The sequence below is a fragment of the Toxorhynchites rutilus genome, chromosome 2 (assembly GCF_029784135.1).
Source record: "Toxorhynchites rutilus septentrionalis strain SRP chromosome 2, ASM2978413v1, whole genome shotgun sequence".
Classification (NCBI taxonomy): domain Eukaryota; kingdom Metazoa; phylum Arthropoda; class Insecta; order Diptera; family Culicidae; genus Toxorhynchites; species Toxorhynchites rutilus.
In genome coordinates, this window is record NC_073745.1 from 132775186 (window position 1) to 132801005 (window position 25820).

The following is a 25820-nucleotide window of genomic DNA, read 5'->3' on the forward strand; positions in this document are numbered from 1 at the left end:
TACGCTGCGCTTGAGTCTGGTTTGTTTTCTCTGTTGAGTTATTTTTCTTCACACAAGCGTATACGATTGATATGAAGGCGCGCTGTTGTTTTGACGTAGGAGTACGTCGTTCATTTCTATACTGGGGTGTAAGTTTAAAGTTTCGGAAATGAAAGCGTTACGCCGGAGAACCGATTATGAGCGCTAATAGCTCCTAAACAACTGAACAAAATGATATTCGAAAGATAAAATATCTACGCGTTATATGCTCGTTACTTTTTGATGCTCGTTTCAATAGCCTTAAAATTGCTTTCAAAACAGGCTATTGAGATAACACCAATCGGTATATACGCGAATGTCGCTCGAAAATCCACTCAGTTATAATTGTGCAGCGTTTGGAGCAGACTATTGCTGCTGTGGCGAAGCTAGGTTCGTTCATCATAATGATGAACGGTGTCACCAAGAGCTTGTTTGTGCAAACAAACGGCATTGTTACGTCGGGATCGTTCAAAATTCCCCCATAGGCCAAAAGGGAATCCATCGGGAGAAGAGTGGTAGCACTGAGAAGGGGACCAAAAAAGTACCAGCATTGGAAGTGGTTTCCGTTTGAGGCATTGGAGAAGTCGAAATATACACACACATGCACACGCAACTCTTTTCGTTTGGTGGTTATCGAGTTAGCATTAACCACTGGCGGGCGTCGAGCGTCGAAAAGAAACCGAAAACATGTCATTGTTGCTGACAAATAATCTGGCAGTTCTAGTTGGAGCTATAAATTACGTTCAAGCGAAAGTTTTTTTTGTTTTCTATTCATATAATGCTGCGACCAAGTATATTTTGTTTTGTGACAATGAAGTGCAATTAACAGGAAAGCTTCTAAAGATTATTCTTCCTCATTAGTAGAATATTTTCGTATTCATTCTTTTGCTGAGTAGGCAACTTGAAGTAATAAAAGGTGGGCGAGAGCGTAGCTTGACCTCTTTCTCGTTCGTGAAGTTATGAAGTAAAGTTTTAAAAAAGCACCCCACACTAAAGAAAGCCCTAAGACAGCGATTATTTGTTTTCTATTCATATAATACTGCGACCAAATACATTTTGTTTTGTAATTTTTCAATGAAGTACTATTAACAGAAAAACTTTTAAAGCTTATTCTTCCCCAAAAGTAGAATATTTTCGTATTCTGAATTCTGTTGTTGTCTTGAGTTATAGAGACTTAAAACTTATTCAGTACTTTCGATTCTATCAATAGTTTCCTTACAAGGCATATAACTCGTAGACATTGTATCTTTCAAATGAAGTGATAATCATATAATAATGTCACTCGTTCAGTCAAATTGAGACTCAAAACCTTGTGCCTCCAACGTAACGCTTTCGTTTTGAAACCCTCTCCTCCCTACGAAAATTAATTCATCCACTCCTTGAGAATTGATACAGATACACTTAAAACAAAAGATCATAAAACCATTGACAGTCCTACGTCAACCTTGCGGTTATACCACAAATATATACCAGTCTTCCAGTTTTCATGCTTTGCTCAGAACGAGCGAAGACAAAACGGGCGCTAAAATTTGATGTTTGTGTATAAAATGAGGCGTGCATCTAACAAGTAAGAAGCGATGTTAAGTATCTAAATTCTGCGCTGTGTTTGTTATGAACTCGCACTGATGAAAATTAAACTCGAGTGCAGCGCAGCGTATGTTTTCTATAGACTGTGAGTGCGTATAGAACAGTCTCGTCTTAACTAGTAAGTGTTATCGGAGGTATGACTCTCATTGGCATAGAGAAGAGCGAATGCCAAAGGGTGGTACGATTAAAATTTAATCAACTTTAATGACGGTCTAAACGCCCCTCATTCTGTAGGTGTGTACCTGCAGAATGATTTCTTTATTTTAATTTGGTATTTGCTCTTCAATTGACCTCCAAGCAAGAAGAACAAATTTTGTTCACATAACGTAAAAATCCAAGGTTCTCGCCCGCGAAGATGGAAGCATCGGACTTCAAGCAGCTTCCGGGTCAGGAGTTTCATACGGCGAAAGAAAGGAGGGAGGTTAAAGACGTCTTTGGGACCTTGAGCTATGCACTTGGGTGAGGTGCTGATAGGAGTGCACGAAATGAAACATAAATACTCTAATGAAAACTCGCATAAAACTAGCGATCCCGCCGTCACGACGATTTGTACGCAAAGAAAAAGTGAAACGAATAAAATACAGCCGATAACTCATTGTTTGATATCCTTAATTGCGACCGAAAACGACAACTGCATACAAATATTCTGATTTCTATGATGAATGGATGCTGTGTGTAGTGTATTACACATATGCATTTTATTGCGTACAGCTTAAGATTGAATTGTTAAGAGCTACTACTTTTATTATTATTTTTTTCAAATGTTGAGTATACTTCAGTTTTATCCAATTAAGTTCCTGTGTAGATTTTTTACGAAAAGATGTATTTCAGCATCACATAACATGCAAAATGCCACGCCAAAAGACATTCTTATCAATTTTGATGATAATCGATCTATGTTATTTCCTCTCGATCCATATTCTCATACCTCGTCTTCTTGCTTTCATTGATCACTTTATATTTTGATAGGAGCGTGCCGAATAACTTCCGTTTCAAAACTCATTATTTATGAAAATGTCGCCTATTTATACAATACGAGGATTTAACAAACATATTGCTATGTCTCTATAAATTGTAGGTGATACAGCACAGAGAGCAGGATAATTTATTAATGCGATATAGCACTGACAACATTCAATCCATCAATAGCATTGTCGAGTTCGCTAGTTGCACTGTGGATATGAACGGTGGGATACACTCACATTTGAAGGAAAATAACAGCAACTATGCCGGAAGCATAACGGACGCCAGTAACAAGACCAACAAGTTTTTCGCTACGAGGACTAACAGCACCAATACAAACGCTGAGCTAGAAACACATGGTACGGTTTCCACGGCATCAATTCATCCTTCGGACAATAATATTCCGCACGTGGCCGATGGCACAACAACTAAGGGTTACCATAGGGGCTCGGAGGAAACGGCGAACGACACACAATTCGCTCGGCTGAATGTCTCCAACGAAAAGACTCTCACCTCGCTAGATGATATTATGGAAAGCCCTTTGCTCAAAACGCCAGTAGAGAAGTGGCTCGAGGCGCAGGACAGAGCTCTGGAGCAAATGCGGGAAAATGACGATAAAGAGCGAAGGTAATTTAGTTAGTATTCTTAAGCCAAATTGATGAAACAGGAATATGTAATTGGATGATTTGAAATTAAATGAAATAAAAACAAAACACACTTAGTTTCGATTATTACAGCAAAATATTTGGTCCAAAGATAGCCAACAACGAGAACATTCCCGGAACACCGATGGATGCGTCGGAGATTGCATCGGAGTTAAACAAAAGTATCAATTCCAGTACGGTCAGTGCCATAAACGAACGACGGCGGTCATCCACTAAGTTACTGACCGGGAATTCACCTGTGAAAACCTCATGCCCCGATGAAAATGATGCGCACGGTCGGAACAGCATGGGCGGCGTGGGTTTTAGAAACAAGAAACGGAAATTCTCCGACAACATGGACCACAATCGAAGGCCCAGCAAACAAGACAAGGAGGTAGGAATTGTTATGCATATTCATAGTTAAATAACATACCTTCGAATGGACACGTTCCATATTTTCAGGGTCTCGATCCCGAGTCGCTCATGTTTCGCGACGGACGGCGAAAAATCGACATGGTGCTTTGCTACGAAGAAGAAGACGAAGGTGTCATGACAGAAATGGAAGCTTTAAGGAGGTATCAGCGCAAAATTTTCCAAGAAAACCTCGTGAAAGAAGGACTGGAAGTCGAAGTCGAACATAAATCGCAAGCGTTCGATGAGAAGACATATTTTGTTAAAATCCATATACCCTGGCGAACGGAGTCACGTTATGCGGAAGTGATGAATCTGAAACTGCCAGTGAAGCGATTTATCACCATCAGCGTTAAGGTAGTGTATATCTTTGATAGATTGTCAATAAGTCTAAGCGAGAGCTGATTTAGGTTATCTTGTACTATCTAAAGAGCATTTTGCGAATCTTAATTTTTTGTGATTAATTTGATCTAATTATTATTATCTTCATATTGACATTATACAGGCCTGCTCAATTCATCGTATTCGTTTTTCACTGTTCAAACTATATCGGTTTTCTACGCGGCTATAACCACCAATTTGGTTGCTACGTCAATATTGTGACATCGTCATGAGGATGACTTGGTCTTAATGACAATGCTGTCTCAATGTATAATTGTGTCCTTCGGCTCACTCCTGCAATACAACACGGTAAAGGGGGCACAAAACTTTTCTACCGCTGTGTAGGGTGACGATAGTTGCTTAGTCACCACCCAACTCTGATGACTTTTTGATCGCAATAATAATGCTTCTATGTAATCAGATTACAATCCTAGATGCGTGACGCGTGATGATAAAGTTCAATCTGACGAGTTCGTTTATTGAATAGCAGAACCTACATATCTCACACAGTTCGTCATAATAATTAAGTCGTTGAATAGTTGCAGGATGGCAACGATTCTGAATATTATTTCAAAAAGCGTTATTACAACTTCTGATCAATATTTCGAGGTGGTGTGCACTAATGGGTGGAATATCTTGTTCAATTCATCTTCAATTCGATCCATCATGAGACAATGGAGCGTTTATGTTTACCTGTGCTTGTTTATATTCCGAAATTCCAATGTGATAAAAAGTCGCCCAGATTGACCAACCGAACCGAACAGTTCGAAAGGTCAGATAATCATAATGTAGACCTACAGTCTGGAATTTGTGTATTTGGTAAGAAATAAATCCCACAACCGAGAGAATCTACCAACGAAGATCACCGATTCTCGTAAATCTCCGACTTTATTTCTCCATCGTACAATTAGAACTGCCCGTCTCTTATCCAGTGTCCAGTACAATGCTTCGATAAGTAAGTGGATGGAATACTACGATATAGATAGGGATGCTCTAAATTTTAAATTTTAGAATAGTTTACAATAATTTCATCAAAACTATCCCGACACAGAGCGAATCGAGTGGTATACGCGATGATAGATTCAGTGTCTTCTAAGGCATGCATATACTTATTTGCTATAATACAGTTTCGAATGTTACACTTTCTATTAAAGCAAACGCATCAAATCGCCAAAGTTGAAATACAGCCATTCCATGCCAAACCAATATATGTAGTGGTTCTCAGATTTTCGCAAAAAGTTGTAGTTTTGTTCCTTAATGCAAAATATTGGACACGTGTTTTTATATTTTTTTCATAAGGGTGCTTATTTCCATTTCAGAATGGTCCGAAATATCAATTTTTTCATCTTTTTTTTCAAAAATAGCTTATTTTAAATACAAAACTTTTGAACTATTGGATCGATTCAGATAATCGATATTGCCAATGCACTACTCTTTTTCAAAAAAAAATCGCGGTCACAAAAATTTGGATTTAATTTTTTTATACACTCTGTCCAACTTCTATAAGACCAGGTGATGATCTTGCTACTTTGTGCCATTGTAAACAATCAATGCTTCAACTTATATTCTAGTGTATTGTTATTGGTGACTACCATACACTGCATGATTTTCATATGTGTGTGTGCAAGCACTGAGCGTAAACCAGAGCGTAAAAAAGGTTTTGTGTTTTTCAATTGTCAAGTTTCTATAAGACCAGTTACATTTTTTCGTTATTTAAGTTGTTTTGATCAATAAATCTGGGAAATGCCGAAGGTAAAAGTGCTCACGGAGAGAAAAGAAAGACGAATCGATGCATTTCACCAAGAAAATGATGGTATCAGAGAAATTTATCGTCGGATTGGACGATCCCATCAAGTAGTGCTCAATTATTTGACGAATCCTCAAGGATACGGTGAGAAGGAGAGAGTTCCACGTAAATCGAAACTCTCTGACCGGGATAAGCGGGAAATAGCTAGAACAGCTTCGAATACCTCAAAATTGTTTATGCAAATAAAGCAATATTTCAATTTGAATGTTACTCGAGTGATAATTCATCAAGTTTTGGTAAAAAAATCCTCACATAAAGAGTGTTTAAAAGGTTAAAACTCCTCATCTTACACCATCTCACATCGGAAGACGTCTGTGTTTTGCCAAAGCTCTTATGAACCGACAGTGGGACATGGTATGTTGTGACAGAGAATGTTTCCAAAAGAAAACATTTTGCTTTATACCAGGGATGGCCAAACGGTAGTCCACGGTCTATCGGTCGCTCGCGTAGGTATTCCTAAGCGCCCGCCAGCTGGTCTAGGATAGTGTCACCTCCAAATGCAATGGAATAAATATCTCTCCACCTTTTGTCGTGATCATTTTATAAGGTGTTTATGCTAACCTCAATAAAACAAATTAGTTGTAAGAATAGATATTTCTTCATTAAAGCTTCGGTTTTATTTTTTTTTCAGGTTGTTAGTTCTCTAATATTAACACATCTAGTTGTTCCACCACTTGTAATTAAGTAAAAAATTGTCACTAGGAATAATTTTAACAATTTGTTAAACGACCAATTGAAAATGTTGGAAACATTCGGCATAAGATTTAGAAAATCGATAAAAACCAAATTTTCGAAAAAAAAATCGCTTTTGAAGACTGCGTTCACGAGTAAATTTTAATTTCAAAAGTAAATTTTAATAATGAGAATGCAGATTTTTTTTTCAAGAAACATGGTCATAAATAGAACAACAGTGATGAAAGAGAAATTGTAAATTTCTAAAATTAAATATTAGGCCCTATTATGTAATTCTAGTTGAAAAGTTACTTGTTAGCTCTATTTTACTGTTATAGATACAGTCGGGTGAAAGCTGTCGGCATAATTTTTTGAGCTATTTGGTTTGCTTGTTGCATTACTGATGCTTTGCTTTAGGGAACATTGCGGTAAAGTTTCGAAATATGCAATTCGCCGACGCACGAGAAAGAACTCGATTTGATAAAATTCTATCTATTTACATAATGATAGTGATAGTTATAGGGGTCGAATTGATTGTTCGATCCAATTTACATAATAGGGGCTAACATTTTCGATAGATAGTTCTTATACTTCTTGTTAATTGGTTAATTGGTCTCACAGACCGAGAATCAATCATTTTCATTTAATTAGAAAAAGTGATTCGCCTCTAATTGGACATCTAGCCAATTGAAACGAATAATTGGATTGTTTGATATGATTTTCTAATTGGAGGTTATTGTAAACCTCCTTTGTGTATGTCTCCACAACATGATACATTTTTATGAAATTTTTAACACACTTTTCTAGTGATTATTTGTTAGATTTTCAATAGTTTTCCTGTTTTAACTTATTTTTCAAATTGTGTTGTGTTTATTCATAAGTCCAACTACAAGTCACAATCGCCTCAAATGCAACACTGAGTGGTGCCTCGGTATAACCAATTAGAGGTAAATCACTGTATCTTTTTTTTTGCTTTAAATGAATACAAATAATGCCTAAAATAGCATCAGCAAACAAACAATAGCAAAATTACAGAGACACGCACAGTCTGTGACAATGTGCGCGAGTATACGAGTTATGCTTTTGCGCAAAAGATCGATCTTACGGATCAATTTTCTAAATGGTGTAGAGATCGATTCACTGATTGAATCGTTACCAGAGAATCGATCTCTGCTGGATCGATCTTTGAAAAATGAATGCTTTTTTTCCATTTATTTACTTATTCTATATGAGTGTAGTTTGTTTCTTTAAACATGGAATAAACATTTCACATTTATATTCAAACATCAAAGGAATTTTATTTTGATTCTCAACATGAAGGTCACAAAAAAGACTTGAAAGCCCAGAAAAATTGTATTTTCCAGAGCATTCATCGCGTACCGTTATGGAATCATTTGATTAAATAAATTTATTGAAAATTATTATTAGAAAAGCAACAACTGATATTCATCTAGAACTCCACTAACAATAATCCCATAGAATCCAACCGTGCCATACGTCTGGCATTTAGTCGAAATCTTGGTATTATATATATTTAAAAAAGCTTCAGCTAAGAGGGGCACTCGAAACCATTTTCTAAATCCATTCAAAAATGGATTAGCATTGATAGTATCTTTTTTTTTCAATTTATGTCCAATATATTCCCGAACGACGAAATCGTTTGTTAAAAGGTGATCCCTATAGGAGCGCTATCCTCAAACTCCAACGGTCAAAATCAATGTCCATTAAAAAACAAATTTTCAAAACTATTTCTATGATCAAAAATATCGAAAAGATCGGAAAGACAAGATCGATTCTCGCGATTTTTTGCAGTACAAAGGATCGATTCAACATTCCAGCAAAACAGTGCTACAAATCATATCAGCAAGGAAACTAAGCAATGGATTAAGGACCAAAAACTTATTTTTTTGGACTGGTCGGCTCGCTCTCCAGATTTGAATCCTGTTGAAAATCATAGGGGAATCCTTGTAGGCAGAATCTACACTGAGGGAAAACGGTACACCACGATTGAAGAGCTCGCAATTTCGGAAACATGGAAAAATATCGAGAAATTCGTTCAGCAGCATTCGGTAAATGGTATTCCAACACGAATTTTTCAGGTTTCAGGTTACCAAGGTTACCAATTATTGACATGTCAATCAGCCGATCGTTTTGAATTTTTCATTTGAAATGGTCTTATAGAAACTGGACAGCTGAAATTATCATATTTAAGCGCAATAAATTAACAATCAACTCTTTTTAACGAAATTGACGTTAAATATACTTTATTCTAAGCATTCTACAATGCATTAATTTATCTTTTTGATATTCTAACTGTTTGTGTTGCAACGAAATAGAATCAGGGTGGTCTTATAGAATTTGGACAGAGTGTAGTTATTGATTGTATTTTTTTCTTCATAGTTTACATTGGTTTGGACTAGACGGCGCTATGTTTTTATATTTTTTCTTGAATGCTGAGGGTTTTTTATATAATAGATTCAGAAATCAGAGACGTGATTTTTTTCGTTTGAGAATTATGATTTTCAAAAGTTAACCGTTGGTCCGGAAAACCATTTTTCCCATTTGTCCCTAGAATGACCTTCCTCAAAAATTCATAACTTTTGAAACACTTATGTTATAACCTTCAGCTTTCAAAAAAAAAAAAAATAAAAAATATATGCTCTGTAAACTATGAAAAACAAATACAATCAATGATTACGAAAACAGAATCCAAGTTTTTCGGAAGTATAATATATGTGACAAGAAGAATAGCTCATTGGCTAAAATTTGATATGTCGATCATCTAAATCGGCTTGGTAGTTCAAAAGTTATGATTTTTTTTAAAAAAGAGGGTAAGATGATAAAAAATTGTAAGGGGTTGTATCTAGGACACGACCGCACATTTTCGACGTAGAACTACGCAATTATATTATGCAATCCACTTGTTTACCACTGCGAATATTATTTTAGAATGCATCGAAATTTTTATAACAGATTATGTTCTTCGTTACAAATAAATTTGATGAACATCCTTTTACGTTGGACCTAGGACTGCCGAAATATGTGAACGGACGAATTATCAAACGATAGTATTTTACATTTCCCTCTGAAAATATTGCACATCTCATGTTTACGTAGTTCTCGAGCCGCGAGAGTTCATTCACCTTTAGTATCTGAAATGACGATTTTCCCAGGCTTTTCAGTTTAAAAGTACGTTTTAGGGAAACATATTCTTGTCTGCACAACGACATGCGAGTAAAAAAGTGCTCAACACCAAAAAATACCTCTGACTTGCAGGTATTTGCAAAGCGGATTCCCTCAGGCTCATTAATTTTGAAGTCCATGTTAGGGAAAAACAGCTCAGCGGGGGAAAAAACATCCCCGACTTGCATGTTTTGACAAAGCGGGTTCCCCCAGGCATATTGATTTAGAAGTCCGTGTTAGGGAAACACGGGTGGGAACAAAAATACCCCCAACTTGCATGTATATTTGAAGAGCGGATTTCCACAGGTACATCGATTGTGAAGCCTGTGTTGGGGAAACCGTAAATCGAGGCAATCAACACTTGGCAGCTAGGGCGTTTGAATAACCCTTGACATTTTACAGTTATTCAATTGTTCATCTCATGAAAAATAATATTTTTTTAATCGTGATAGACGCGTAGAAACATTCCCTATCAATTGATGTAAACATCTTTCCGATTTGAAATGCTCGAGTTATAAGCATTCGAAATACAGGTAGGGTTAGCACACAAATCGACAGAACAAATGTATGGGAAAAAAGGAAATTCTTCCAGTTTTCATGAATTTAAATCGTTTAGAGATTAGCGAATTGTAATGTTTAGCATATCATACAAATCTCAGAATATTTCCGATTCGATTGGTATGCAAATCATGGGAATTCGTTCACAGCGAAAATAGTTATTAACGTTAACTTTATTCCATAAAAACGTGACCTGTTTTCTGATTTGGCACCCTAGACGTAGTTCTACGTCAAAAAAACATCTCTGATTTTTGGATATGTTATGTAAAAAAAACCTGAGCTTCATGAAAAAATATTAAAAAATATAGCGCCCTCTTTTCCAAAGCCATGTAAACTATAAAAAAAACAAATACAATCAATAATTACGAAAATGAAATCCAAATGGTTTGTGAGTACAATATTTTTCCAAAATTTGACCAAAATTTCAATAACCGGTTATTCGGTAATAAAAATTTTATTACCGGTAAAACCGCTAAATTACCAAAAAAAAACTTTAAAATACCCAGTTTTCTTGAAGAAACGGCTTTTAATTAGAATGATTAGTTTACAAAAAAAAACATTTTGCAAGTTTTTGTTAGTTAAAGTAATACTTAAGAACACAGATAATTTTTATTCTGTCGTCTTCTAATTTAGATCGGATCTCATTATGTTGGGAGTACAGTACGAAGAGTACCGAATACCATTGTCATGTATTTGCCTCTGATGTCCTCTGTACGAAAACTGTTGTCCGAGGGATTTCATCAATCCGTTTATAGACGTTGAGCTTGGTCTGGACGTTGATACCTTCGATTGTTGCAATCGTCATTCAAGTTTTTCCTTGATGCTCAACTGCAGGTTTCGCATCATCCAGTGGATTTTTCTCTCCTCTTGTTGTCCAGCTACTGAATCAATATCATCATCGTCAAATTTGATCAAGTCAGGAATGATTTGAAATGCCTGCTTGGTCAATGCAATCCGTGACGTTTGATAGTAGACGCCAAAGTCATAATTAATTGTGTCACGATCACGAACATCACGATCACGATTAAACGTCTTTCCGCAATCCTTACAATAAGGTATTCGAAATTTCTGATGGTTGCTCCGATAGCTGTTCTAGCATAAATTGCAATCTGACGTCAGCTTCATAAAGGGTGCATTTCTTCCGCAATAGCAGTTCAACAGCGACCAGAACTGGTTCGAGGGCATCAACTAATTGCTTTGTCGCTGTCAGTTCTTCATCGCTGAAGCTTATCTTGTGTTTCGTTTTCAGGTCGAGCAGCGATTTTTTGAACTGAAGTTCGGAGGTCGTAGGTCGAAAGTCATAGATCTTATTTGATTCTCGAGTAATATTTCAAAGCGGAATAAAGGCGAATATTATTTATGGCGCAAAAAAAAAAATACCGAAAATACCGGTTATTGATTGTAAAATTCCCTGTAATTCGGTAATGGAAAATGACCCGGTATTACCGGTAAAACCGGTTAACAATCCCTAATAGAAACGTCAGAGTAAGTCAGTCCGAAATTGCGCGAAATAGATCTGTTGCTGAGGTAAACCATTTTTTTGGATACAACTGAATACTTATATTTTCAGTCCAAAATATAGTACAGTCTGTCGTGACCAGGGTCCCGCAATTTGGACGCCATCTTAAAATTTAGTTTGCTTCGACCTGAAAGGCACTTTCCACACCAAAAATCGTACACAGAATGAGCTCTCAACTCGATGCTATGCATCATCCAACCTCGAGAATCGAATTCTCTCGCGCTTAATTATCTCTCTGGGCTCTCGTTTTCCTGAAGTGATGCCAGATTTACGGCAACTCGTAAATATTCGAAATGTCACCGTATATTGTAGAAGCTGGTACTTGAAGACAATCTTCAATATTATTGTGTTTTCCTTTTATTGCACGGGATTTTATTTCTTTATGCGTTTATCTTCGTACCCAATAAAATTCCTTTCTAAACATAAATGGAGCTCTCTGAAACCATTGTCGTTCATCATTTTCAATATTTTTAACATCTATGGGGAAAGTCCGCCAAAAATCTGAACTCCCTGTTCTCACATCGGAGTAAAGAGAATCGTTCTCTTCTCTTCGGCTCGCCCTTCGGCAATCATCGTTCTCTTCGAACATCTCTCCTTCCGGTAGATCTTACGTTTAAGAAACTGTGTTTTCCGACACTGTTATTTTGAGTGTACAAGAAATGGGTTAATTGCAAACTGAAGGAATTAATTATATATATATAGCTGTATATTATTTTATGTCAGCTTTATTTCCCACAATACCTCCCTTCTCTACTCTCCCCATTACCGTTGAATAAATTACCATTTTTTTCTTTATTAAAGAGATTTTCAGCCAAAGGCTGGTTCATCTCTGCGAATTATTATTGAATATCCGAAAAATCAATTATTATTGACTAACGTTTATTAGAAGTTTCGCATCTCTAGCACGTTTAACGGGTTTCTTTTTTCATAATTACAATGTATCAAACCATTTGCACAATAATGCATATGTTTCAGTTCAGTACATCTGAAAACGTCCAAAATCAACGTAATTATACATAATTGATTTTCAACTGGAAATTTACACTAAGTAGCGAATGTTGAGTGTATATAAAACGTGAATATATTACCACCACTATACCTTGACTCTTTAACTCTTGCTTCACATTGCATTAGAGTAGCCCATTCCTGAGAATCACTTGTCTAGATAAGAGAAGCTGACGTTTGTGACGTTCAAACTATCAACTGTCAATCGTGTATATTTAATTTGTTTACTTGTAGTTCTGTACGTGCAAATTTATTTTGTGCTTCAAAACAAAGTATGCCAAATAATAGTATAAGAAAATAAAAGAACAAATGTAAATGCATGTGAATATTTAAATGATTAATAAAGTAGTGTTCAGCTTTTCTATATTCGTATGTGTTTTTCAGTTCAGCTTCATTAGTAGTTTTGTTGAGTGAAAATTTCTCACTGGAAAATTCTGTAAACGAAGTCATCGAATCTTGCCGGTTTCTTCATAGCTGCTCTCCGACGAAGTGTCGGTCGATTATCTTCCAGGTGTTTCTCTTCTGCCACGATATCTAATGCGGTGTCATCCGAATTCAGAGCTGTTGCATCGCCAGGTGGTACCTGAGACGGAGCCTTCTTAAGGTCGTTGACACTTCTAGCGTATTGAATTCCGTTGCTACTTGCAACTACCATCTTTGATCCTTCATGTGCTACGACGGTATATCGTTCGGAAGAAAATGTGGGATCTACTTTGGATTTCTTTTGCTGCTTAACCAAAACCGTGTCACCGACCTGAATGTCCGAAGATGTGGCTCCTCTTGCCCGGTCCGCGTGTTTAGTGCTGATGAACTTTTGTTCGGTGTCTCTTTCCCGAATCTGTTCACGGTCCAACTTCTTGTCGCTCGAACTAGACCAAAGACTTGGAAATGTACCTCTGAACTTCCAACCGACGAGAAGTTCGAAAGGAGTTACTTTTAATCGTGAATGCGGAATTAGCGTATTGTGATTGTGCACAAATGTTTCCAAGGTTTTCCTCCAATTTTTGCCCTCGATTTTGGCAGCCGACAATGTCTTGATTGGCTGATTATACCTTTCAACCAGTCCATTCGACTGGGGGCTCAAGGGAATGGATTTACGCACATTGACACCTTTCTCCTGCCAGAAACTGCAAAATGTTGAACTTTGGAAAGGTGGCCCGTTATCGCTCTGGATCACACGTGGCAATCCCCAGCGCTTGAAAATGTCCTGTAGAGCCGAATTAGTTGCGTCCGCCGTTATGCGATGCATTTCAACCACAAACAAAAACCTGGAGTATGTGTCAACCACCATGAGAAATTCGCCTGATCCAAATTCGGGAACCATGAGAAAATCTATCTGAATAATTTCCCATGGCCCATCCGGAAGCTCACGTGATACTAATGGTACTGGAGGATTTTTTTTAGATAACAGCGCACAAGTTTCACAATTTTTAATGAATTTCTCTGTTTCAGCACACATTCTTGGCCACCAGAAAAAATCCCTCATTATGCACTTCATGGCAATTTCGCCAAAGTGTCCTGATTCTATGGCTTTCGATCTCAACGCTTTTGGTAGGATGATTCGATCCCCCTTGCACAATAACGCTCCGATACAGTGGATGTTCTTCTTATGTGCTTCGTACATTCGCAATTCACTGGGCCAATCGTCGCGTTGCAGGGCAGACCGTAGATTCTCCATCTCTTCGTCTTGTTCCGAGCTTAATTCTATCTCGCTTAACGTAACCTCCATACAACCTGCATCCAAAGTGCACAACACATGGCTACCATTTTCACCTTCGAAAGGCTCTGCTTCTTGAGAATCGCGAATCAATCTCGACAGTGCGTCCGCCACATTGTCTTCTCCTCTGACCCTCTCTATCTTGAAATCATACGATTGAAGCCTCAACGCGTATCCTTCGGATCTGGCAAACGAGCCAATGCGGAAGTTGGAATGATAGATGAATTCATTTGCGGAAGCATCCGATCGAACAATGAAAGATCTACCTGTTAGATAGAACGTGAAGCGTTCAATACCCCATACAACGGCCAAAGCTTCTCTGTGCGATTGAGGGTAGTTCCGCTCTGATGCTGTGAGTGCTTTTGAAGCACATGCAATTATTCTGGGAGTATCATTCGAATCGTATTGCACCAACACAGGCCCCAACCCAACTGGAGACGCATCGACAAAAAGTTCTGTCTTGTCAGAATTACTAAAGTACCCCAATGTATTAATTGCCTGTATCATATCGGTTTGCAGGGATATAAACTCGGCTTCCTCAACATCGGTCCAATGAAATTCCGCAGCATTGGCTAAGATTCTCAAGTGTTCTGTCTTCGTGGCTCGGTGAATGAGAAACTTGTCAACGAAAGTTATAAGCCCTAGAAAGCTTTTGACCTCGGCACAGGACGTGTTTCGTTTCGGAATACGAAACGAAAAGTATGGCTTTGGGTGCCAATAAAAATAGTTATCTCGATTTTTCATTCGGAACTTACTAGAAAATGTTGATTTGCACGATAATATACCCTATGCAAAATATTAGCTCATTCGGACTTCATTTACTGGTATCACAAACGTTATAATTTGAGATTTTTTGAAAAACGAAAAATCACCGAAAATCGAGGTTTAAATTTTTTTTTTTGATGTCAAATGTCTTAAAATTGTATTACTTGTCGAGATTTACAGTTATATCGAAAAAACATTGTTGGCAAAAAAAAATGTTTTTTGGCGTTTTTTTTCCGTCTGAAAAATCGATTTTTGAAAAAAAAAATTTTTTTGAGATAACTGTAAATCTCAACGTGTCATGCAATTTTAAGACATATGGCACCAAAATTTGTTTAATAAACCTCGTTTTCCGGTGATTTTGCGGTTTGGTTTAGTTGGAGTTGGCATATTTTGGAGTGGCATATGGTTTAGTTGGAGTGGCATATAGATTCACATTTATGATCTCCTTTTTACTCTTAGAAAACACTTTCCAACTTCATTTTATAATGAGGTGTGATATTATCACGCATCCATGCATTGGCACCAGTAGCTATGTGAATAGCGTGGTCATGTAAAACAACCTCGCATTCCAGCTGGCCTAGGTCCGATCTCCGTTGGCATCGTTTGGACTTTTTTTTGAGTACAATCCCAATCTGAGAGAGATAGATGTCTGCTCCCATACATACAAAAATTTTAAAGCTTTTGAAAAGGTGCTTTTATTCGTTTATTTCCTTTAGCACACGAAAAATATTTTTTTCTGCCAAAGATGGATTATTTCCTGCCAACGCTAGTTTGGATATACACTGGAGTCGTTTCTTACGCGGGGGATGGCACGTATGTAAACAAAAACCGCGTAAAAGAAAATCGCGTAAAAGAAATCCGCGTAAATTCCAAAATCCGCGTAAAAAAACCGCGTAAATTCCAAAATCCGCGTTAAAAAACCGGATAATTTTCAAAATCCGGGAAAATATCTAACAAACATTGAATTATTAGTTTAAAAAATGCAACCCATATTCTACCAATTCATTAACTGATTTTTTTTGCATGCTACAATCATGATATCTGTATGTCCTTTTATTTCTCAGCTACTAATCAGTGATACAATACAAAATTATTTCGTGAAAAGTCCCATCATTTAGCATATTGAGTTTTCACGTGGTTGATAAGTGCCACGTAAAAAAAACCGCGCAAGTTCCAAAATCCGCGTGAAAAAAACGCGTAAATTCCAAAAACCGCGTAAAAAAGCCGCGTAAAAAGCGACTTCAGTGTACTATTAAAAAAATGGAAAAATTGTTATACGAAATTTGATGTGTAAAACAAAGAGAAAAGTGCTAGTATTCGGAAAAGGAGAAGAAATTTGAAAATAATAAATAAAAAAAAATATCACAATGGTGTGGATCTATACTTGTGCCCCGATAAGTTCTGATGTTAATACATAGTCTTAGACGTCTCAATAAGTTTATCAGAAGGTTATCTATTAGGATTTCGATAACCAGTGACAATTTCCTCGTTTAATCGCTTCTATTTTGAAGCATTTGGCTGTCATTAGCATTACGAAATACCATTAGCTTTGAAACCAAGTGGGAGTTTTCAGTGGTTCAGCCTAAAATTTCAATGGCTCAATCTTATTTAGCATTTTAAAATGATTTTGGGGACTTATGGATGCCGGTGGTTGGTTTAAGACTCATTTCGAATGATTCGAATATATTTTCATAGTCGAAGAACCAGAGATAAAATGATTCGGAGTAAGTGGCTATCGATGTCCGAGAGATATTGAACTTGTCCTAGAAATTCTGTTTTTTTTTATTTTCTTAATTCCAGTGTTCAATCACCTCCTCAATCCAATTTATCAATACTGACCTCCAAAAACCCTGTTTTGTAAAATAATTATCCACAGGAAGAAGAATCCACACTGAGGAAGCATCAAAATAGAATCCTCAGTTACTGGAACAAAGTGGTGTCTTTAACCGAGTACAACCATAGTAGAATCGAGAAGGAGCCGTCCTTCTACTCGGCAACGGCGTGTGGCAATCCGGAAGAGCAGTTCATTGTCAAAGATCGTTGCACAACGTACAACAGTGCTCAGCGAAGTTTGATTGTGATGCAAATTCTGATGAGGACACGTTTCGATGAGACAGAAAAGGCAACGTTCGTTGGCATCCGACGACTGCTGAACGATAGTACTTACCTGGCATGTTTCCCGCTACACGAAGGACGCTACGACAGGAACCATTCGACGGGTGCTGTCTTCGACCGAAGGTTACTCTACCTGGAGTGGGCTAGACCAATCAAATGGTACAAGAAGCAGCCACTCTGTCTGGTGAGAAAATATTTCGGCGATAAGATAGCACTGTACTTTTGTTGGCTGGGATTCTACACGAAAATGTTGTATGCACCTGCTATTGTGGGATTACTCTGTTTTCTGTACGGTTTAGCATCCATGAATTCAAAGGACAACATCCCAACGTATGATGATAACTTTTTTTGACGTGATCCATGTAATCACACTGTTTTATCTATTTCAGAAAAGAAATCTGCGATTCAAATGGGCCTGGGAATGTGACACTTTGTCCGTTATGCGACAAAGCTTGTAGCTATCAGAGGCTGTCCGAATCATGCTTATTTGCCAAACTAACGTACCTGTTTGATAATCCATCGACAGTATTTTTCGCCATTTTTATGTCATTTTGGGCGACAACTTTTCTCGAACTGTGGAAACGAAAGCAATCAGTATTAGTGTGGGAGTGGGACCTGCAAAACATCGAAAACGAGGAGGATATGCGGCCAGAATTTGAAACGTCCGTAAAAACCTTCCGTACGAATCCTGTGACGCGCGAGAAAGAACCCTTTATGCCAACGTGGGACCGAGCCGTGCGTTTTATGGCGACTTCTAGTGCTGTACTGTTCATGGTTTGCGACTCAAGATCTCCGACACACTGTTGAGATTTTGATTAATGGTTCCATGTTCCAGATATGTGTCGTCCTCGGTGCCGTGCTGGGAACCATAATCTACCGAATCTCACTCGTATCTGTGATCTATAGTGGTGGCGGAGCGTTCTTCCGCAAACATGCCAAACTTTTTACCACGATGACTGCCGCTCTGATTAATCTTGTTATAATCATGATTTTAACGCGTGTAGGTAGACATGTTTAAATTTTGTGTTTCACAATTAACAGTTTGAATTTTATTCAGATCTACCACAGGTTAGCAATCTATCTTACAAATTTAGAGAATCCACGAACGCAAACGGAGTACGAGGACTCGTATACGATCAAGATATTTGTATTCGAATTTATGAACTTCTACAGTTCACTGATCTACATCGCATTCTTCAAGGGACGCTTCTACGATTATCCGGGGGATGACATTGCAAGGAAAAGTGAGTTTTATCGATTGAAAGGGGATATCTGTGATCCAGCGGGATGTTTAAGTGAGCTCTGTATCCAGCTGGCCATCATCATGGTGGGAAAGCAGTGCTGGAATAATTTCATGGAGTATTTCTTTCCGTGAGTATATTTATTGTTCATGTAATGTTCTGCAGCCCAATGAAGGTGATATCATTTCAGCGCATTTTATAATTGGTGGCGCCAACGTAAACACAAACAGCTTACGAAAGATGAGACTCACCTACACATGGCTTGGGAACAAGATTATCACTTACAGGACCCCGGCAGATTGGCGTTATTCGATGAATATCTTGAAATGAGTAAGTTTTATAGAAAGTTGATTAAAATTTATGTTGTTAATCAAGCATTCGATATATTTATAGTTGTTCAGTATGGGTTCGTAACTCTTTTCGTTGCCGCCTTCCCTTTGGCGCCTTTGTTTGCTCTTTTGAACAATATCGCTGAGATTCGGCTCGACGCCTACAAAATGGTAACGCAGTCGCGGAGGCCACTTGCCGAACGCGTTGAAGACATTGGAGCGTGGTATAGGATTTTAAAAATCATAACTTATACTGCTGTCGTGTCGAATGTAAATATAATCCGCAAATCTAGATATACGTTTTGCTTCATTTTTCCACTTTTTAGGCATTTGTGATAGCGTACACTAGCGATTTCATCCCACGAATGGTCTACAAATATGTCTATTCACCTCAGTTTTCGCTACATGGTTACATCGAGCACTCGCTCTCAGGTATGATCGTCAAATACAACAAAGCTCTAGTTACTTTAGGATCCGGAATCGCTGCTCATTTTATAGTACCGCCTCTAGTGGTCGTTTCTGTAAAGTTTTGACAGTAGTTTGTTTTGAACATCTTCCATTTGTGAATATTTCGCTGCGTTCCGTGTACACTGAGTGAAATAATTAGTAAATATAACGATTTTTTTGGTAAATACTACCAATCTATAGTCATTTTCGACCGTACTAATAAACACATGTCAAGCAGAACCATGATTCGGAAGCCCAATATCGGCTACATTTTCTCGCCGAAAATGCACGTATCAGAATTATATCCTTATTGTACCTCCGTATTGCCTCATGGGAACAATGAAAATGGTTAATACGTGCTTTTCTCACCTGTTTTCAGATATGACAATATCCAAGCTTACTAATGTTATCGAGTAAAATATACTAATCTCTGGTAGGGATGCGGGTTTGTTGACAATATGTACAAAAAAATTGTACATTCTACTAATTTTGCATTACCAAATGTATTTGGTAGTTTTCGACCGAGGATTTTTCTAAGTGTAGTTGTTGCGCGGACGTAGTTATTCTGTAACAACACAAAGATGGCCGATGAGGGCCCTGAGTTTTGAACTCACGATCGATCGCTTACTAAGCGAACGCGTTTTGCGATTTAATTACCGCTATTTATCGATTGACCATAGAGATATTTGCATCAATCGATTGGAAATATTTCTACGCACATATTACAATGAAAAAAAAAATACATTTCTTGAAACTAACTATCGAACAACTGTAAAATTTCAAGCAATATCTAAATAAAAAATGCCACGTTCTGATTGGTCGAATGACATGAACAATTTGTACTCCCACAGTTGTATTGTAAAAAAGCAAGTACATATACAAATGAAACATAAATCTCTGCATTACTCGAGAATTAATCAAGCAAATGAAACGAAATTTGGCATGTGAAGGTTTTTGAATACGAGAAATTTTTCTATGATGGTATGACACCCCTCCCTCCTCTGAAATGGAGAGGGTGTACCGTAAAAATAATACAGATATTTCAACCAAACATATTCCAACCAAACATGGCAATTGAAAATTTTCATTAAACTCTGAAGGAACATGGAAAAATTCGGAAAATTCTATTCGCATATGTTCTACAATTACATAGTGGCCAGCGTTGTTAGTTCATTTGATGTTTGCGCTAACGAAATTGATTGTTGTTCGAAAGTTGGAATGGATTTTAATGTGATAAAACGCACTCCCATATCTTCTTCTATCTACATAAATAAAAATGGATCACCGAATGTGTTGATAAGAGCAAAACTCGAGAAAGGAATTGTCCGATTTAGGGCTGTCGTTATTCCATCATATTTTCTGTAACAAACATTTATTTCATGTGATGGAGAAACATGTTATGTGCAAGTGCAAGTGTGTCAGTTGAATGAAGAGGCAGATTTGTATTCATTAGTCGGGTCAGTTAGAATAACCACTGACTGGACTAGCTCATCAACGCTAGTCAATTCATTTTCTAGTCAATTCATTTTTTGTCGACAGCGACTGTCGAAGCAGTTCTAGTCGAAGCGAAGCTACTGAGAGTAGAGTCGGTCTTCGTTTTTCACCTTTGAAGATTTCGGGTCCTGCTTGAGAGAAGCCATTTTCGAACTTCGCTGCCGCTGCCTTCTGGTCACTAGCTGGATGTCTGAAGTATGCGTTTCATCTTCTTCCTTGTTTGTTTTATGGATACTTCAAATAATTCGATTCATTCGTCTACGTCAGTTAAATTAAATTTTATCAAAGAAGCAAATCGAAATGGTTTTTTGAGATTCATGTCAGCTGAGAACGTCTCTTAAGTATTGGCCTATATTGTTGGCAAAAAACGGGTAACGGATATGGGGGCCGCATTACTTCATACAAAAGGGTTGTTCTAGTTGATAAGCGACTGGACAAAGCGCAAGGCATAAAATGTTGTAAGTAGCAACGCAGAAGATCCTGGACGAACAGTCGTTGGTGACCATTTTGTTCAGCGGTCTGCCAGAGGAATACGAGACGTTGGTAACCACTCTTGAAGCCCGACCGATGAAGTGATGAAGTGTGCTGATCTCTGGCGATCCGTTGGAATTCTTTGAGACTCACAGAAGACTTCGACAAGGCGATGGACTCTTCTGTCTGATCTTCAATATGGTGCTAAAATATGCGAAGAGCGGATTTCATTATGCGGGGCACGATTGTCAACAAGTCTAGTCAGTTTGTCTGCTTGCCGATTACGTGGACATAATCGAAGGAGCATATGTAACGATAGAGGACTTATGTACCTGGCTGAATCACGAAGGAGATGATCAACGCGTCTAAGACTAAGTACATGCTAGTAGGTGAGGCCGATCGTTACAGCATCCTTCTTTGTAGTAGACGGCGTCGAGCTCGAAGTGGTCGAGGAATGTGTCTACCTTGAATCGTTGATAACAACTGACAACAATAACAGCCGTAAGGTTTGAAGACTCATAGTCAATGGAAGTGGCGCCTCCGCAAATCCTCAAGGTCCAACAAACTCTGACCCGGTACAAAGTGTACCATGTACAAATCCCTGATTATACCGAACGTTCTCTAAGTGCACACAACATGGACGAGCTCTGCAAAGATGCTGTCCGCTTCGAATCCGATGGAAACAAGAAGAAAAGGAGCCCAACAACTTTACAAAAGTCGGGGCAGCCGGGAGTTGGAGAACTTTAGCTATGGACCGGGTAAATAAGATCCAATCTTTTCATGGGATGTAGCATCATTGAGAGTAATAGAGAGAAAAGAAATTGTGACCAAGTCGAAGAGAGGTGAGAACCAGTCTCTATCGACTGTTGTTTTCGTAGAACCAAGGAAGTGTGTTGTTTTTAATTTTGTGAAGATAGATAGGATGAATATTTCTCCAGGCTTTATCCATAGCATAGGCAGACCTAATGTTTCATCCAACGGATGTTGTCAGATGGAGGACAGGGAATATCTTGAGGTTCTTCTTTTCTTCCTAGTCAGCCGACTTGTCGGTGGCAGTGTTTCCGAGAATTCCGGAATAACCAGGAAATTAATAGAAGATGTTTTTTACTTCTTTTTTTTGTATAAAATAAAGTTACAACACACATTGAATTGAAGACGAATTGAGTGTAATAAGTTCGTAGTCGTATGTTAACAATCCGGTCATGTCTTGGACAACACCCTTCTTTTTTGTGATATTTCTATAATTCTATGTTCCTAGAGAATATATCTTTTATGTTTCGGATTCACTGTGACTAGAGCTTCATTTTATCAAAAATATTAATCGAATCTCCCTCTGAATCAGTTTTCAACACATCCGACTATAAGGAGGAGTGGGGCACGAAAACAGAATCCGACCCTGACACCTGCCATTATCGAGGCTACAGAAACAGTCCCACCGATAACGAACAGTACGGACTGAGCCCCCACTATTGGCACGTTTTCGCGGCTCGACTGGCATTCGTGGTGATCTTCGAACACATCGTGTTCGTACTCACGGGCATTATGCAATTCATCATCCCGGACATTCCGGATGAGGTTAAAACCCAAATCCAGCGCGAGCAAATGCTGGCGAAGGAAGCCAAATATCAGCACGGATTGAAGAAATCTCGAGACACCGATTACGAGGAAATTCTGCATGCGTTGCGCGAGCAGAGTAACAACAGCCGACAGGGTCAGTCGCGTAATTCCTGAACTTTTAACTTAAAATTCATATTTTCAATGTTGTGATTACAGGAGTTAGAGGAAGCTGGGCAAGGCGACTCAGCCGACTGAGCGATGGTCTCGATGCACACGTGGAGGTTGCGAATCGTCCCCGACAATCCATGGAATCAACCGTATGGGAGGTTACATAGCATTAGTGGAATCAACGTAGTGTTTTCTATCATTCAATAACTATTACAGCTTTCATTGTGTTTCTATTTAGTATAATTCGTACAAACAAATACAAAAGCAATTGTATACATTTTCCTAAAATCAGTTGTTTAATCTACTTTTTTGAGATTGTCTGGAACAACGTGGCTTTGTTCGGAACACGGCTGGATCGAGAACATTGTACGGTGGATTTTCGTTGATGCACACAATATTTTTCAATCTACGGTTCTCATTTTTCTCCAGCAAATGTGGTGCCAGCAGAAGAAACAACTGCTCGGTCCACGATGGCAGTCCACAGCTGGAGAAGCATAGTTCCCAATAGGGAAGACCAAGATGAGCAATACTCATTCGTAGATATTCGGTAAAAGTATCCGCCAAGAACTGCCATTTGAATGATGCCATTTCGAGTAGAAATATTTTCGGATTCGATGATTCCGGTGTCTCATAGACAAGACAAACTTTGGCCAGATCGGTAATGGTACTCAGTTCGAATATTTTGCTTCTCGAGTTGAGATTCAAGTTATTGAGAAAGCCTGATGTCGAGTCGATATAATTTGATTGACGTATGATTGGTGGAATAGTAACGGCAGTGTTAGGACTGGAACTAAGGATTGTGTCAATATTATCTCTGACGAGGGTTATCTGTATTAAATGCGGAATGTGAATGTGTCCCACGCGTCGTATGTCGTTCGCTACAAATAAACATGTTCAGTAAATTTACCAGAACGTAACAGTACTGAAAGCTCACGCGAATATTGATAACTCCAGTAAAAGTTAAATCCATCAGTTGACAAATAGAATCGTTTCATGTCATCCGGAAGGTAAATGTTGTGACGCGACTCCCAGGCGGTTACTTGCGCTTTCTCACAAGGCAGTCTCTTCTCACAGGTTACGTTTGTAATCCGGGGGATACTATCTACAAATTTCTGGGAATAAAAATTCTTAATGAAACGTATTTCACCGGTACTCACTTAACACCTTCGCTAAACCGAGAGATAAGTTCTCGTAGAACATGTCATCCAAATCAATGATATTTTTTATCATCGCCATCGTTTACTGCAGGAAACCTTTATGAAAGCAACTAAATCATGTCTCTGAATGAAACATAAAAAAACGTACACTGGTTCGTATCGATCAATCAACTGAAATTAATCATTGGATGTGTTGCTGTAGTTACCGCCATAGCATCATATATGGTTGCTATCTAATTCCATCGATTAATTCAAGCCTGAAATTCATTTGAAATATGAACAAGCATGTCAATTTTAAATGGCGCCGTTATTAACACATTGCGGACCGCTCACGACATTTCTCGTGTTTCGAGTTCCGTCTGCTACGAACGGATCACTAAATAACCCATGTTTTCTACACTTGAATGTTAAATCCTTGGTTTGCCAAGAATCTAACAAGGCATACAGATGACTCCCCTTCCTTTCATCCACATCGAAGCAAACGATCTCATTGTTGGAATTCGAACAAATAAAGCGTTTAAGTTTGTCCCAAAACGTGCGGTCCTCAATGGTTAAAATATATTGTAGGAAATGCAAAAGTACTTCTGCAATTGGCGGTAAGGCTACTGAAATCACCTAAGCATTGGTTGTACAGGAAGATTACCTGATCTGCCGTGTCTCTAGTTGCTAATACTACCCTAAGGCGTTGAATTATTCTATTTTTTATGTTTTTTGACGACATTCTTCCAAGAGAAATTATGATCATAGTTTGTACGAAAAATGTTCATGGTTTGTCTGGTTTTAGAAATCATCATTTTTGAATGAAAACATTCGAATTCTCAAGTAAATGTTGTATTCATCATTGCTTGAGTTTACTGTCATCATATTGATCCATTCATAATTTAGGCTTTCTGCAGAATATTGCCTTTTTTGGGCATTTTAAAAGTGTTCATCTCAACACAAAGAAGCTTTATCTCTGCTATGCGCGAAGGACACCATTAACAAAACAAACAAACTGCAGCGCCAAGCGGTTGCCATACAAATCATGTGGACAAACCAACATTAGTGAATCGGACAACTCATGATCAGAATTGAGGTACACCCAGATTTTTTTCACGCGGTTTTTTTTTTGTGCGGTTTTTTTACGAGTTTTTTTGCGGATTTTCCAATTAACGCGGTTTCTTTTAGGCGGTACCAGTGCAATATCACAACTCTCTCTCAGTTCATATTTTATTTATTTCTATAAAATTCATAATACAAGTAACCTAATAATGGTTCTCAAAGTATGTATTACTACCGCTATCTATAGAGAATCTAATCACATAAATGCATTTTACACGCTCTTCTGAATTTATGGAATGATGTAGTTGATTTGATCGTTCGTGGAAGGCTGTTCCATAGCCTTATTGCTCGATGTTCAAAAGAAACTCTCAAAATATTTGTTTCACATCTTGGGAGTAGCAAATTATGAGTTCGTGGGAGTGATGACGCAACGAAAAGGTTTTCCAAGTATTTTGGGGCATTTCTTAGAATTTTAAAAGTCATAGTGCACGTTCGGAAATCCAAATATTCGCTGTAGCTACAGTTGAGGATTGATTTTGAAAATTCAGAGATATGGTCAAATCTATTGAG

The 25820-nt window shown here is 38.0% G+C and overlaps 2 protein-coding genes across 4 annotated transcripts in view; one reads left to right on the plus strand and one right to left on the minus strand.

The window, feature by feature from the left end:
• Positions 1-23340, plus strand: part of LOC129770575 (anoctamin-4) — a 31888-nt gene extending 8548 nt beyond the window's left edge. The window contains exons 2-13 of one of the 2 annotated variants that reach the window (XM_055773496.1): positions 2684-3195; positions 3291-3606; positions 3675-3980; positions 17107-17675; positions 17735-18119; positions 18181-18345; positions 18403-18716; positions 18777-18916; positions 18980-19185; positions 19242-19347; positions 22670-23038; positions 23101-23340. In XM_055773496.1, the coding sequence (XP_055629471.1) occupies positions 2684-3195; positions 3291-3606; positions 3675-3980; positions 17107-17675; positions 17735-18119; positions 18181-18345; positions 18403-18716; positions 18777-18916; positions 18980-19185; positions 19242-19347; positions 22670-23038; positions 23101-23219 (3507 nt within the window). In that variant the 3' untranslated portion in view covers positions 23220-23340. The remainder of the gene's footprint in view (positions 1-2683; positions 3196-3290; positions 3607-3674; positions 3981-17106; positions 17676-17734; positions 18120-18180; positions 18346-18402; positions 18717-18776; positions 18917-18979; positions 19186-19241; positions 19348-22669; positions 23039-23100) is intronic. The other variant, XM_055773497.1, reaches the window with a different exon arrangement.
• Positions 23285-24347, minus strand: LOC129770576 (tubulin polyglutamylase complex subunit 2). 2 transcript variants are annotated; one of them, XM_055773499.1, is made up of 3 exons: positions 24210-24347; positions 23987-24154; positions 23285-23930 (listed from the first exon to the last, which is right to left on the minus strand). In XM_055773499.1, the coding sequence occupies exons 1-3, from the start codon at positions 24286-24288 to the stop codon at positions 23341-23343; spliced, it is 837 nt and encodes a 278-aa protein (XP_055629474.1). In that variant the 5' UTR covers positions 24289-24347; the 3' UTR covers positions 23285-23340. The 2 variants fall into 2 exon arrangements, with proteins under 2 accessions (XP_055629474.1, XP_055629473.1); XM_055773498.1 differs by having other exon boundaries at positions 23987-24164; positions 24217-24345.
• Positions 24348-25820: the final 1473 nt, after the last annotated feature.